At 43.9% G+C, this 14,744-nt stretch overlaps 1 protein-coding gene across 1 annotated transcript in view; it reads right to left on the bottom strand.

Annotated features, from left to right (window-relative positions):
- mnat1 (MNAT1 component of CDK activating kinase) overlaps positions 1 to 14,744 on the bottom strand; it is a 58,656-nt gene that overhangs the window by 34,019 nt on the left and 9,893 nt on the right. Inside the window, exons 4-6 of the mRNA XM_080750419.1 lie at positions 14,549 to 14,652; positions 13,019 to 13,159; positions 7,113 to 7,244 (exon numbers count right to left, since the gene is read on the bottom strand). Of these exons, the coding sequence (XP_080606545.1) occupies positions 7,113 to 7,244; positions 13,019 to 13,159; positions 14,549 to 14,652 (377 nt within the window). The remainder of the gene's footprint in view (positions 1 to 7,112; positions 7,245 to 13,018; positions 13,160 to 14,548; positions 14,653 to 14,744) is intronic.

Below are 14,744 nucleotides of genomic sequence, written 5' to 3'. Positions count from 1 at the left end.
ATGCCACGTAGGTGTGAGGGCCGGCCCGAACCTCTAGCGTTGTATAACACGGTTGGTTCTATTGTGAAAATAGCAGATCTACATGCTCACAATGCCTCGCGTTGCTATTTTCACAATTTCTGCCTCTAATATTTGAGAATCTTTATATTTAAAAAGTCCTTAAATTGTCACTTTAGAAACATGCAAATACCCTCAAGACACTTAAACTCTGTGTTGGTTTGTTTACTGTTGAGTGAGAAAACAACGTTGGACATTAAGTTAATCATCTGGGGATCCCCCAAAATAATTTGGGGACCCCCCTAGGGGTCTTGACCCACAGGTTGAGAACCACTGTCCTAGACCAGTGGTTCTCAACCATTTCAAAATTAGTTTTTGAACAAGCAACCTTGGGAATCGTAAGGTCGCTGGCTCGGCCCTCGACTCATCCAGTATACGTGTCAGTGTCATTGGGAGACTGCAGGACCAGTCTCTCTAATCTCCCCAGTGATGATGAGGGTAAGGTGGTGTTGCTTGGCTACCTCCAGGTGTGGCTGTGCACAAGAGGGAGGGGTCTTTGGAGTGATCTGCAGCCTCCTGGGATAGGGGTAGGTGGAGGAGGTGTGGATGGGTGAACTGGTGCTGGAGGGTAAAGTTGTAAGATTCCTTGGCTGCCGAGAGAGCCTTTTTTTAAACTTCAATACGGACAGCCATGACAGTGTGTTGTTGTCGTCATCATCATCGTTATTATATTATACTTTTATCAATTGCTCATATCAAGACAAGCTCAAACTTGGATTTAGGTAGGATATACTGATTTAAATGGCTTGTTTTGATGTACATGCAAACATAATCATATTATATATATTATGCCATATACCTTTTATACACAACTACATTATTGGGATATTCATATTCTCATAGTTTGGTGATGTGGTACAGTAGTACAGCCACCTTGACTTCCCAATCCAAAAATGATGACCATCATTAACTCCTAACTAACTCCTAATTAACGCCTAACTCCCATTGAGAATTTATCTAATTTGTCTTTTTCAGGTGTGGGCCATGTCTAAAGAAATCCTATTTGAAATGCAACTGTACAAGATATGTCCATAGTACAACCACAGGTTATTGTTCAATAGCATCCTAGGCAATGCAGTAACAGCATACTTGACAGGAATTTGTTTTTCTTGTACAGTAAATGAGAAAGTAAAGGAGTCCCGGCACCGCCACAAAAGTACAATTCATGCCTAAACTAAAGATATGTTTAAAGGAATATATTTCTGTATTTCTTTGGGTAAATTACATTATGACTTTTCGGAGGTATAGGGTAGAAACCTAGTTAAAACCTCAGCAAATCTGATGAGGATAAGAGTGAGCATGCTCAAGTTATAGGCTTTTTCGTCAGCTTTTCCCTATTCAACCCTTTTCAGAGATTGGGGTAGGTCTAGACTAGAGAATAGCCAAAAATACACACTTTGCCTCATACTTGTACTTGTACACAACAATGAATTTAATTATAGGAGATCTTAAAAGAAAAATATGGTTGTGTTTTGCTCGAAGTCGGGGAGGGGCATCTAAAAATCTGAGGGCCTCTGCTGCTAGACTAACTAGAGAGGTGCAATTCTAGGAAATTGCAAGTGTGGTTGCACTGACGCAGGGAAATTAATTCTGTCTTACCATTTATATTACATATTGCGATGTCACGTGAAGCATGACCAAACCTGTGAACAGGGACAGAAAATGTCCATTGAACTCAATGCACTTTCAGGGTTACAGAAAAGGTTACAGAAAACGTCCACTGAACTCAATGGACTTTTGGGGTTACAGAAAGGTTTACAGAAAAAAGGTTGACTCTAGGTGAAATAAAGGTTTACCGTAAAAAGGTTTACTCTATAGGTGAAATAAAGGTTTACCGTAAAAAGGTTTACTCTATAGGTGAAATAAAGTTACCGTAAAAAGGTTTACTCTATAAGTGAAATAAAGGTTTACCGTAAAAAGGTTTACTATAGGTGAAATAAAAATGGACAAGAACAATAGTTCCATTAGTTGGTTCCAATTGTATACTGTCAGAGTTAAGGGGAGACCTTGAAATTTGAAAGTTTGAGAAACACTGGCCTATAGCAACGACACTACAGTACCTACAGCAATGACACTAATAACTAGAAGCAGTGCTCTTCCGAGCACAGGTCTCCACCAGGCCAGGCGTCCTGGTGGTGCTACTGTATAATAGGCCAGTGTAAAAAGGGTGGCATATGTTCTTCACCTTAGATCTTTCATGGCAATCGGACGCTGCATGCATGATTTGAAGCATTGTATTCCAAAAATGTGTTTTGCTAAAGTCTACCTGCTGGTGGTGCTATAACAGGCCAATGTGAAAAATGCAGCATTTGTTCCTTGACCTAGTGGGAATAAGTGTGGCAAATTTCACGGTAATCGCAAGCTGCGTTGATGATTTGAGGCATTTTGTTCAAAAACTGAGCAATCCTGCAAACTTTGGAAGCTAATATTAGCCAATCCGGATCGAATATGAAATATCAGACGGATCGGACTTGATCACATGACTATAGAGATACTGTGTACCGATTTGCGTGATTTTTGGATAAAATCTCAAGGAGTAATATCCAAAAATGTGTTTTACATAAGTCGGCCCAAAGGTGGCGCTATAAAAGGCTGATGTGAAAAATGCAGGGCAAAGGTTTATCCTTAGCCTCTAGGGAGTGCGCTTACAAAGTTTGAAACTGATCGGTGGAGTTATAGGTAAAACCACAAATCGGCCTGTTATAGCACCACCATGAGGCTGATTTCAAAAATTTGAAGTGGCATTTCTTCCTCAACCTAGTGGGAACGTGTGTGCGCAATTTCATGATAATTGCACTTTGCGTTTGTGATTTTTTTAGGCATTTTGTTCAAAACGGCTCAATCCTACAAACTTTGGAAGCCAATCATAGCCAATCAGGATGGAATATCCAAAATCGAACAGATCCGTGTCGATCACATGACTGTCGAGATACTGCCTACCGATTTGTAGGATTTTTGGACAAAATCTGTAAGAGTAGTGCACAGAAATGTGTTTTGCGAACATCGGCCACTAGGTGGCGCTAGAAAAGGCCCATTTGAAAGATTTAGGGCAGAGGTTCTAGATTGGCATCCAGGGAATGTGTGTGCTCACTTTGGCAGCGACCGGGTCAACGGCAACTGAGATTAGGTGCACACAAACTGCGAGGACACACGGACGGACGGACGGACGGACGGACGGACGCACGCACGCACGCACGGACGGACGGACGGACGCACGGACGGACGGACGGACGAAGGGGAAAACATACTCTCCCCCATGCCTTCGGCTGGTGGAGACAACAAGTCCAACATACACATGACATGTACTGTACCACCATTTTCTACAACACACAGGACTCCTGGTTGGAGACCAACCTGACGGGTGCTAGGAGATCACCCTGGATAAGCCAAGCACTGCTATGGTGTCTGCTGCAGGGCCAGTAAACACCATGGCACAGCTACATGTAGGTGCACTATTAGATAATATTTTATTTTTATTTTTGGAGCGGTGAAAGCGCTCCCAATAGACAGGTATGTCTGTGGGTGGGTGGCTGGCTATGTCTGTAGCCTGGCAATACCTTGAGTGGCCACACACAACACACAAGTTAAAGGAGGGGCGCTGTTGTGCAGGCACACACACACACACACACAGCTTCTATGGCACTATTGTGCAGACTAGACACACACACACACACACACACACACACACACACACACACACACGGTATAGCTGCTCAGATTCACCGCTCCACTTCGAACCGAGGTTTGATTTTATTTAAAGACCCAAGCTGGAGGTGTGCTGGCAGCCAGCACCCTCACGTTCCATGGAGTGGATGGTTAAACACACACACACACACACACACACACAAACACACACACACACACAGATCTGTCATTCCCCCTGTGACGGCTCACCTTGGCCTGGGGGGGGCGGAGGCTGGGGTCGATGGACTGTGTTTTTGACATGTGTGTGCATGCATGGGCGCGTGCGTGGGCGGATTTCTGCAACTGGTGAACTTACATAACCAGCAGCAGCACATCGAAAATGAAAGACGAGAGGTCACGAATCAGTCGTACCCCCAACCATTAATCTTCATCACATTCCCTCCGTTTCGCTTTTGCACTTGTCCTTCAGAAGACAGCAGTGTATTGACACGGCGATGGCCACTGAAGAAAGGTGCGCGGAATCAGCTTAACCCCTGAACAAACACGTCTTATGGAAACACAGCCTGACTTTTAAGAACGTGTGGTGTTTTTTTTTTCCCTTCTCTCCCTCTAATTTCTTCTGATGAAAAACTGAAGCCCTACTTGGAACAGAAGACCACAAACTAACAGATAAATAAATGAATTCCAGGGTTCTGCAGGAATCCACCACTCTGGGCTGAATCCCCACCAAGTCAAACAACAGTTAGTCTCATGGACCCGGCAGAGGTGGAGGGAAATCCAAAACCGCACGTTCCCCACCGACCCAAAGTCTCACAGCGAAGCCAGGCAGACAGACACACACATGGTGAGAGCTGTACCCCACCATGAGCAGCTAGAGCTGGGGAGATGAAGAGAAAAGGACAGGGGGTGGTGGGGGTGAGGAAAAATGAGGCCTAGTTGTAGTAGCCAAGAGCAACACCATCATACTGATTCTCTCTCCATCAGCAAGTTTAACTTCACGCTGCATATCAAGGGCAGAGAGAAGGAAAATATCCTCCATTGGATCCAGAGTTTCTGGACTCGATTCTTTTCCACTTTTGGCAAGATGGATTGGGCTCATTGTCTCTTTTTAACTTTGGAGGAGTAAGAATACAGTCTAACACTAATGATAATTAATATTTGTGTTCCATTTACTTCCATTCCGTACAAGTGACAAGTTCTGTCTTTCGTTTGCAAAGCAAATTTGTATCCCGTGCTATCACGCAACAATTGAACTTGGGCGCAATTTTCATCTCATCAGGCATTGGCCACTTCCCATCATTTGACCATACCCTAAAGACATGGTGGATGGTAAAAGATGTTTACATTTTTAAGAAATGATCTCAAAGATAATATTAGTTTTCAACTTGGTTGGGAGTGTTTACGTTGCTTCGATCACTTGTATCATTCTGAAATCAAATTGGCTGAATGGTTCAGTGACTATGGTGAGAGTGAAAGTTTCACTTAAGTACAGTACTTAAGTGTGTCAAAGCCTTGAGTTTGTGACTCCGAGTCAAACCTAGGTAAGCACTATAGCAGAGATCTCTCCCACGCACCAATTCACCGTGGGAAGGCAGCTACGCCCCATGAGGGTTGTTTTGTGAGTGTGTGTGTGTGTGTGTGTGTGTGTGTGTGTGTGTGTGTGTGTGTGTGTGTGTGTGTGTGTGTGTGTGTGTGTGTGTGTGTGTGTGTGTGTGTGTGCGCGCGCGCGCACACGCTTGAGTGTACTTGAGTGTGTGTGTGTGTGTGCGACTGTGCGTGCGTGTGCTTGAGTGTGTGCGTGCGTGTGCATGCGTGAGTGAGTGAGTGCGCAAAAATGAGTGTATATTCAGGGGTAGGGGGTGATGACACGAGACTATCTCATCACACGAAAATGAAAATAAACGAATGAAAAACAGACACCATGAGCACAAAGCCGACACAGGGACCTGGCAGAACCCTCAGCCCTCATACAGCCTCTGTGGGCCCCGATGGCTGCCTGGAGGAATGTGATGACATGACTGAGAAGGATGAGGGCCTGTTGCCGTACAAAAGGAGCACTAAATAGACACTAAGGAACATCCTCCCTTTGAAGCTCAGAAGCATTAGCATCAGCCTAATGTCAACAAGCAGCCAACATTAAAGCAGTTTTCATATATATGAACTCTGGACGATGTCCAGAGAACCAGGTAGGGACATGTCCGGCGTTGCCCTTTCACACATGTAGCACACGAGAGGAGATTGTCCGTGCCCGACGTGTCTCACCTCCTGGAGATACTCTGTTTGGTCTTTATGTGAGGGTGCAGGAGGCACGTGTCTTACTCTTAGCTCCTCCCACTTAACGACGTAAGGGACAGAAGCAATCTAGGTGTCTTTCACTTTAAAACACTTCTGGGGCTATTTTAACACCCACTCAGGCTTTTGTGTGCACCCCAAAAGGTTGTTGCTTTATTAACCAAGTTAGACTCGTACACGACACGTACATCCTTCTGATGACTGATATTGTCCTTCTAATGCATGAGGCACCCTTCAATGTTCGATTACTTTTTTTCCATTTGAAAATGCAAACTAAGATGAAATCTCCTCATACATTAAAAGGACAATATCACACACAACCAGGGATTTGTTTTCAATGAGTCTCATACGATTAACATTGAGTTTTAAGGTGAATAGCATGTCCCGGGTTCGATTTCCAATCCTGGCGACACATTTTCTGCAAGTCTCTCTCCACTGGGGTGGCAGTGGCTCAGGAGGTAGAGCAGCCGCTTGGGAACCAGAAGGTTCCCAGTTCAATCCCAGGCTCCCCCAGAGTTAGTGTCGAAGTGTCCTTGAGCAAGACACTGAAATTGCTCCTGATGAGCAGGTTGATGCCTTGCATGGTTTCCTCTGCCATCGGCATATGCGTGTGTGCGTGTGCGTGTGCGTGTGCGTGTGCGTGTGCGTGTGTGTGTGTGTGTGTGTGAATGTATGAATGTAATGCACAATCATTGTAAAGCGCCTTGGAAAATGGCGCTATATAAATGCACCATTTACCATGGCATTTACCACTGTCCTATCAAAATGAAGGCAGAAAAGCCTATAAAAACAATATTATTACGTACGTATATTGAATCAAGCAACTTAAAAACTGTCTAGGAAAACATCTGAATAGACCCCTAAGCAGTGTATGAATGGAAACAACTCCAAAGCATTGATCTAAAATTGCACCTTGATGAATAATGGCACATACAAAGCCTAACCTGCATAGGTTAACTAGCTAGCCATGTGCTACTAATGGGTAAAGCAAGCGCTTGTGTTGTGTGTTCACAATGCTTACACAGGCTGTACAGTCTGGCGACTGTACAGCCAATGGCAACTACACAGAAGCTTTTAAAAAGCTACCGTGGCCAGATGTCTCGTACTGTTGTACTCACCATAAGGATGCCAGTAGAAAATATAGTGGCAGGCTTGACTGTCTGCTTCTGCTTCTCAATCTCAGACTCCAGCTGGGCAGCCCGGTCCTTGTGTTGGGCCAATAAGAGGGTAGCAGGAAGCTGAGAGCGCTCCTGGGGAAAGATACAAATTATAACAAACGTTAATCAGTGCACTGTGCAAGTTGATGTGCTTTTAAAGCGGCTACATCTGTGTGCCATCTTGCTTTAATAATTACAGGTTTTCCTAAATTATTCCTCTGAATGTGTTTTTTAATTTAGTCTATTTTTGAGTGCATTGATGCGGGAGTTACACATTTTAATTGTGTTAGATCTGCCACAACATAAACGGCATTTAATTGAATATGTGCAGCATGTCTATATTGAAGCCAATTGTATATGACAGTAGTTAGTTTGATTTGAGAACACAAGCCCTGTGATTCATTGTAGGGGTGGGCGATATGGTGATAAATATCGTTGAGACGATACAATTTCTCCACGATATGCATTTTCAGAGGTATCGTATATATCATTATACAATGAAGGAGCCTTATAAAAGAATCCTGTTGAATTGTTAATACAGAGATTCATTGCAGAATTCATTTTAATGTGCATTTTGGTCTAAATCAGTAGTTCTCAAACTTTACAAAGTCAAGGTCTCCCCTCAACTCTGACAGTATACAATGGACCCGTCCATTTGGTTTCATTTGTATACTGTCAGAGTTACATACTTGTAAGGGTCAATTTAGACCTCCCAAAAGGAACCCAGAGTCCCTGGACCCCACATTGAGGACCACTGGTCTAAATGGTCTGTTACTCCCTTTTCTTTTAGTTTTTGTTACCTTGTAGGTGGTTGTACTGTTAAGTAACTTGAAAATAACCATAAAAACCAACATGAAAATATAATCGTGATAAGATTGTATATTGTGATACAGCTTAGAAAGATATTGTGATATTGTACTTTTCCATATAGCCCACCCTTAATTCATTGAACTCTGTCCAAAACAATAGCTGTCAGAATGGGATTCACTGAGGTAGCTTAGCCACCATATTATTTATGCAAGCCATGTTAACATGGTGTAGCGGTGGGGGGCACAATCAAGGTCATTGCACCGTCTTCACTTCCATTAAAAGACAAGGTTGGACATTTCAATTTCTCTGGTGGAGAGTTGCCAAGTGTAGAGGTCAAGGAACACAAACCCAGGCATGACATTCATACTAGAAACAGGACGTTTTTGATGGGATGCACGTCCATGGTAGATCAGCATGGAGCCATACTTGGCATAGCAAAAGAAACCTAATGCCATCTAATAGTAATTGATCTACAGTATTTTTCATTATATCCTAATTCAATAAAATTATATTTTCTGTTAAAATGGGGAACTCTCCTTCATCTTTGGCACCCATCACCAGTGGAGTGCCTCAATGTTCTATTTCATGTCATATTTTAATCAGCTCCACCGGCTGTCTGTCAGTCAGTCAGTCTGTCTGTCTGTCTGTCTGTCTGTCTGTCTGTCTGTCTGTCACGTCACACTTTTCCCCTACTCATATCTCCGCCACCGTTGCCCCGATCCATGCCAAACTTTGCACACACACTCCTTGGCTGCCAAACCACAACCTCCACTCATTTCTCACATGGCCCTCTTCTAGCGCCACCATGAGGCTGATTCTTGCAAAACACATTTTTAGACACTGCTACTACAGATTTTGCCCTAAAATCACGCAAAGCGGTACACAGTATCTCTAAAGTCATGTCATCAACATGGATCTGTCCCATTTCCCATATTCCCTCCTGATTGCCTTCTAAAGTTTGTGTATGCGACCTGACGGTCACGGTCGCTTATCCGATTAGGGAGTCTTGCTGGTATTTTAATCTCTGTATATGCTCCCCCATAACAACTTGAACCCCATTAAATCCCTATTCTATGGGAACATTCGGCAAAAATAGTGCATCTACAAGCTTTTATTTAACCAAGCAATGCTGCAGCATGGCAAAAGGCAAGGCCTCTTGAGAGGGGAAAGGGAGCTCAAATAAATCAACAATCAGCTTAATACAAAAACAAGCCTCTGCTTTGCGAGAACGTTCAACCCGTTGTGAGCTTATAGCTCAGTTATTCTTTTTTATTTTGTAATAGATTTGGTGTAGATTGAAAAAAGAGCGCACCAAGTAGTTCTATAGTAAGTATAGAGTCTAAGTGAATAATCTATTTTTTGTTAAGCCTTGTACTTCCTACCACAGCTTCCAATGAAACCTGATCACTCCAAAGGTGTCTGTCCTTGACGACAATAAATGTTGGATAGTTAAGATTTTAAATCCAGCTGAACAAGAAAAGATGGAGGTCATCATATTTTGCTCACCCTGACTCCTGCAGAAGTTTAGCCACCAAACTAGGACCTCTGTACTCATATCATCATCTTTGATTCAGACCTAAACATTTGATAAAACAACTCTGCTGAGGATTGCAGCATATTTCAGCTTATAACCATTGCAAAATGTATCTTTCCCCTCATCTTAGGATCTGGAGATTGTGTTACATTCATTTCCTCCTGTATTGATTGTTTTTAGTTAACTCTATCTGGGCTGCTGTTAGTTCAGAATGCAGCTGCTAGACTCCTGACTGGCACTGTACTGTAGGCGACCGAGTATTTCCCAGTGAACCTAAGCGCAACGGTGGGGGCTTGGGAGTGTGGGGAACACGCACCACTGACTATTAGCCTTTTGAGAATGAGCCTTTTGAGAATGAGAGGCACTCTTGCCGATTTAGTAAGGGACTCGTCGCCAATTGCAAGATATTTAAGTTATTTGGGGCCATGATTGCGACCGTTGGGAGCTACTTACTGTAGAAACCTCCACCGGCTGTCCGTGGGTGAGTGAGTGAGTGAGTGAGTCAGTCACACTTTTGCCCTGCTCATATCTCCACAACCGTTGCCCCCACCCATGCCAAATTTTGCACACACACTCCTTGACTGCCAAACTACAACCTCCAAGGACCCCCGGAGCCCCAGGGACCCCCAGGTCCCTGGGGGACCCCCAGATGTAAAAAATGACCAAATGTGCTCACACGTCACATGTCACACTTTTTCCCTGCTTATATCTCCGCACCCGTTGACCCGATCCATGCCAGATTTTACACACACACTCCTTGCCTGCCAAACTACAACCTCCAAGGACCCCCGGGGTCCCTGGGGGACCCCCAGATGTAAAAAATGACCAAATGTGCAAAAATGACCAAATGACCACCCCAACGGGGCTGCTCACGGGGAATTCCCGGGGACCACCGACTCCTGGTGCTCCAGAACGGATGCAAAAGTGGTGGCGCCCCCAGTGGAGGACCCCCTGCCACTGCAGCGCACATAAAATGCCGTAACTCGGGCTAGGAGCGTCCGGGAGAGCCGGGGCCGGTACCTATTCGTCCGCCAAGGCAACGCGGAGACCCCACCCCTCATTTCTCACATGGCCCCATTGTAGCGCCACCTTCAGGCCGATTTTTAAAACACATTTTTGGACACTGCTCCTACAGTTTTTGCCCTAAAATCACGAATATCACTACACAGCATGTCTACACTCATGTCATCAACATGGATCAGGAAGATTTTGGAAAAACACATTTTTGCCTTATTTGTGGAGATAAGCCACCTACGGTCGCTTATCTCCCGATTAGGGAGTCTTACTGGTGATAACCTTTACTTCCCACAACTAGACTAAGGATTTATATTGTCTGAGTTATTGTTTACAACCACAATTATTCACGTGTGGCAAGATCGCGGTTCCACTAGTTTTTAGTAGGCTATAGTGTAGGCTTAGAAGCCTTTTCAGAAGTTATAATGTTTTCCATTTGATGATTTATCCTCATCTAATCTTGCGCTGCACGCAACTGTTTTTGCCATGTTTTAAGGCCGTGTAGGCTTTTCAGAAGTTAATTTAATGTTTTATTTAATGATTTCCTTTATCGTCATCTTCCGCTAATGCACGCAACTGTTTTCGCCAGGTTTTAAGGTCTTATTTTAGTTGTTTCTCATAAGCTCGCGACCCTCCTTGCCCATCGGCCCCCACCTTTGCGCACAGGTTTACCGGGAAATACGCGGTCGCGTACTGTAGTGGGCTAGTCCTACGCCCAGTTGTCCAACGTCCCAGTTGTCCTACTGTGTCCCAGTTGTCCTACTGTAGCCTGGCTGTATGGGCTAGTCCGCGAACAGACTGTAAAGCAAGCGATCTTCATCCCATTCATGTGTTTATCGTGCGCTGCCATGTTGATGGCATAAATATAACGATTGCATTCACCACGGCTTCGTAACTCGCTCGGGCGCGAAGAGCAGGACCAAGGTCCGCTGCATGGCCTTCGCGCCGCTTGCAATGTCGTGGACAATAATTACACGCTTGCCGCCTAACGCCGCCTAACCAGCCAGCAGCGCGCACACACATAACTGCCAGGCTACAGTAGGACAACTGGGACACAGTAGGACAACTGGGACGTTGGACAACTGGGCGTAGGACAACTGGGATTTTCCCACTGTCTGTAGTAAGGGGACCATATCTCTCCTATACTAGACTCTCCTCAATACAATGGCTGTCTGTCAAATGCAGAATCCAGTTTACGGTTTTATTATTTGTTTTTCAAGCACAACGTGGATTGGTAACACAATATGTTTCGGACCTCCATTGCCCCTGTTCCACCTCCAGGCTTCTTTTAGATCTTCTGACATATCTTTGGAATCACTTTTTATTTGGTCTTCCCCCCGGTAACTCTTTTAAATCCCATATTAAGACACTCCTTTTTACACTGGTGTATGCGTAATGCTTGGCATTCACTGTGTTTTTCACCTTTATTTCAGATATTTATGCGTTTTTTAATTAATATTTTCTTTTCTGAGGTGATTCAATGTACAGTACTTTTTATAAATCAACTTAATCTTGGCATACAGCACTATGTGGTTCAACAGAATACACAGAATGTTAGGGAAAGATTTATTAATATTATGGTAATATATTCAGGGTCTTCAAGTTCAAATTCATGTGTGAGTTTATGTTATTTAGTTGTTGAATGTAAGCAACTAAATGTATGTATTGACCTCAGGGGTTTCTAGTGCTGGATTAAGTGACGGTATTTGTATTCAATTGCTAATCACTGCTTTGGGAAACAGCAACAAAGCACTGCCATCTGTGTGCCTGTATATGGCCTAATTTATACTTTGCTGCGTGCCAGTGTCGCGCGGTGAAAATAGCAGATCTACAAGCCGGCGCACAACAAAGTATAAATCAGGCTTAAGTGTCTGCCTGTGAGAACAGTGAGCTCCCTCTACCCACAGAGCTCTACAGATGTCAAAGCTCAGGAGTGAACCCCCCACCAGCCCCCAGGGGGTAAGAGCTGATCTCATCTGCCTATAGTCAACAGGCCCTGTGCCTTAAACAAACAAACACACAGCTTAGCCTGCTATCTGTGATGGTCCTACAGCAGGTCGCTCTGCAGGGACAATCACTTCCAAAGCCCGCAGCTCAACACAATGGAGCCAGGAGGCTTTTGGAATTGCCGAGTGACAACAGTGTACCCTGAAGTGCAATGACTGCTAATAAGCTCTTAATGATCTCCCAGTCGTGAGCCCAGGAGCTCTCTCTGTGTGTGTGTGTGTGTGTGTGTGTGTGTGTGTGTGTGTGTGTGTGTGTGTGTGTGTGTGTGTGTGTGTGTGTGTGTGTGTGTGTGTACAACACACATACAATTCTGTATCATCATTTGGTCTTGCTCCAACATGATCGGTTATGTAGTAGGATTCTTTTGGCACACTGAGGTCGGGGATGGGGTTTCGTACCTTGGGTGTGATGTACTGTACATTAGAGCTAAATGGCCACCGTGTGAATATGGTCATCTGGTCATATGGAATATGGTCATGAACAGCAGATTCGTGTGTCTCACCAGATCATCCAGTAGAGCCTGCTTATTCTTCCTCTTGGCCTGCAGCTGCCTCTGTTCTTCCTGCAGCGTCTTCAGGCGTCTCTGCTCATTGTCCTGCTGCTCCAGCAACAGCAGCTCCTCCAACTCCTCCTGCTCTCGTGTCTGATGAGGCAGAGAAAAAAAGAGAAGAGAAGACAAAAGAGCATAAAGCATAGTACAGCACATTCTGGAATCAAAAAGCCACAGATTCTTACGGTGTAGCCGGAGGCACATCTGTCTGTCCACTCAAACATAGACCAATGTGCCACTTTGTGCTTAACATCATGAAACAGAGCCTTTGGTTATGAAAGCTTTAAATGCCTGGTGAAGTAAAGGTGAAACTGTTGGGTCAAAGTTGGGTGGTAAGTGAAAATGTAAGGATACAAACTAAAATGAGATCTCTAAATTAAACCAACATTGTTCTTGTGTAGCACTCTTGTTGGCACTGGGAACTATTTAAATTTGGTCAAATGAGAAATAGACCAGTTACCAGACCTTTTTACATTTTTCTGGGATTTCTCATTCACGGGTCCAGTTCTTCAGAGTTCTAGTAGTAGATTTTTGGTACCCGTTGGAATGTGGGATTTATCATACCAAACGGGACCTTGTTGGAAGGACTAAGAAAATGTTTTATCACTGACTAGTCAGTCAGCGTTTGAGAAGGAGGAATATCAACATAATGGAGAACATCACAGGACTATGGAGTAACAATGAGGTCCAAGCTCTCATAAAGTATAAAAACATATACAACCAGACCTTAAAGAGGAAGTGCCACGGACCTATTTCCTCCTAAATAATGATAATTGGGTATTATTATTATTTATTTTGTGTATGTTAAAGTGACCACAGCAGCATGGCCACTGCTGTCAGTGATGTGGTCCACCTCTCCTCTCCATGTGATGTTTCGGTGGGCAGGGAGCTTTTATTTCCCTGCTTCTCCTGACATCATTATAGCACATTATTGATGCTGCTCATGTAAATGGTCTATTGTAATTTTCCTCAGCAGAAATGTGTTTGCGATTCCTCCAATTGCTGAATCCATCATTTAAATAGCAACTGGCATGGAGCAGGCACACCTGCTTTATAAATGTAATGGGAGTCAGCACTCGGACTGGTTTAATTATTAATTATGACCAAAACACACCCATGTCAACTGGAGTTGGAAACATCCAGACACAATTGCACCCAGCATTATAGACTGCCCCCATAAGTTTATTTTTAAATATTTTATTGTATTTGCTTAATTCCGACAGGACAGTGTAAAGACACAGAAAAATAAAGACAGAGGGGTTAAGAAATGCAACACAGGTCAGGAATGTTGTGATTATGTAGTGGACTCAATGTTGGGAGAAGGAATGAAAGAAGTAGTAACAGAATAGATGCGTAAGGGAGTAAAAGACTAGCATAAAAGGAGACATGCTGGGATATCTCTGTGGATAGTGCCATCAACAACCTGATCACCAAAAACTCCCATCATCTTAAAAATACACATGAGGGTAAATGAACACGTACCAATTTAGCCTTGTTCTTCTGAATGAGATCTCTGTTCTCACGCTGGTACTGTTCCATTAACTGCTTGGTGCTCTCCACATCCACGTTGTTTGTCAAATTCAACACTGCACGAGCAAACACACACAAACACACACAAACACACACAAACACATTCACACAGTGATGAGAGCTTGTAGATCTGCTATTTTCAGCACAG

Source organism: Nannobrachium achirus (assembly GCF_963921795.1).
Source record: "Nannobrachium achirus genome assembly, chromosome: 20".
In the NCBI taxonomy this organism is placed as follows: domain Eukaryota; kingdom Metazoa; phylum Chordata; class Actinopteri; order Myctophiformes; family Myctophidae; genus Nannobrachium; species Nannobrachium achirus.
This window is presented reverse-complemented; position numbering and strand designations above follow the sequence as displayed.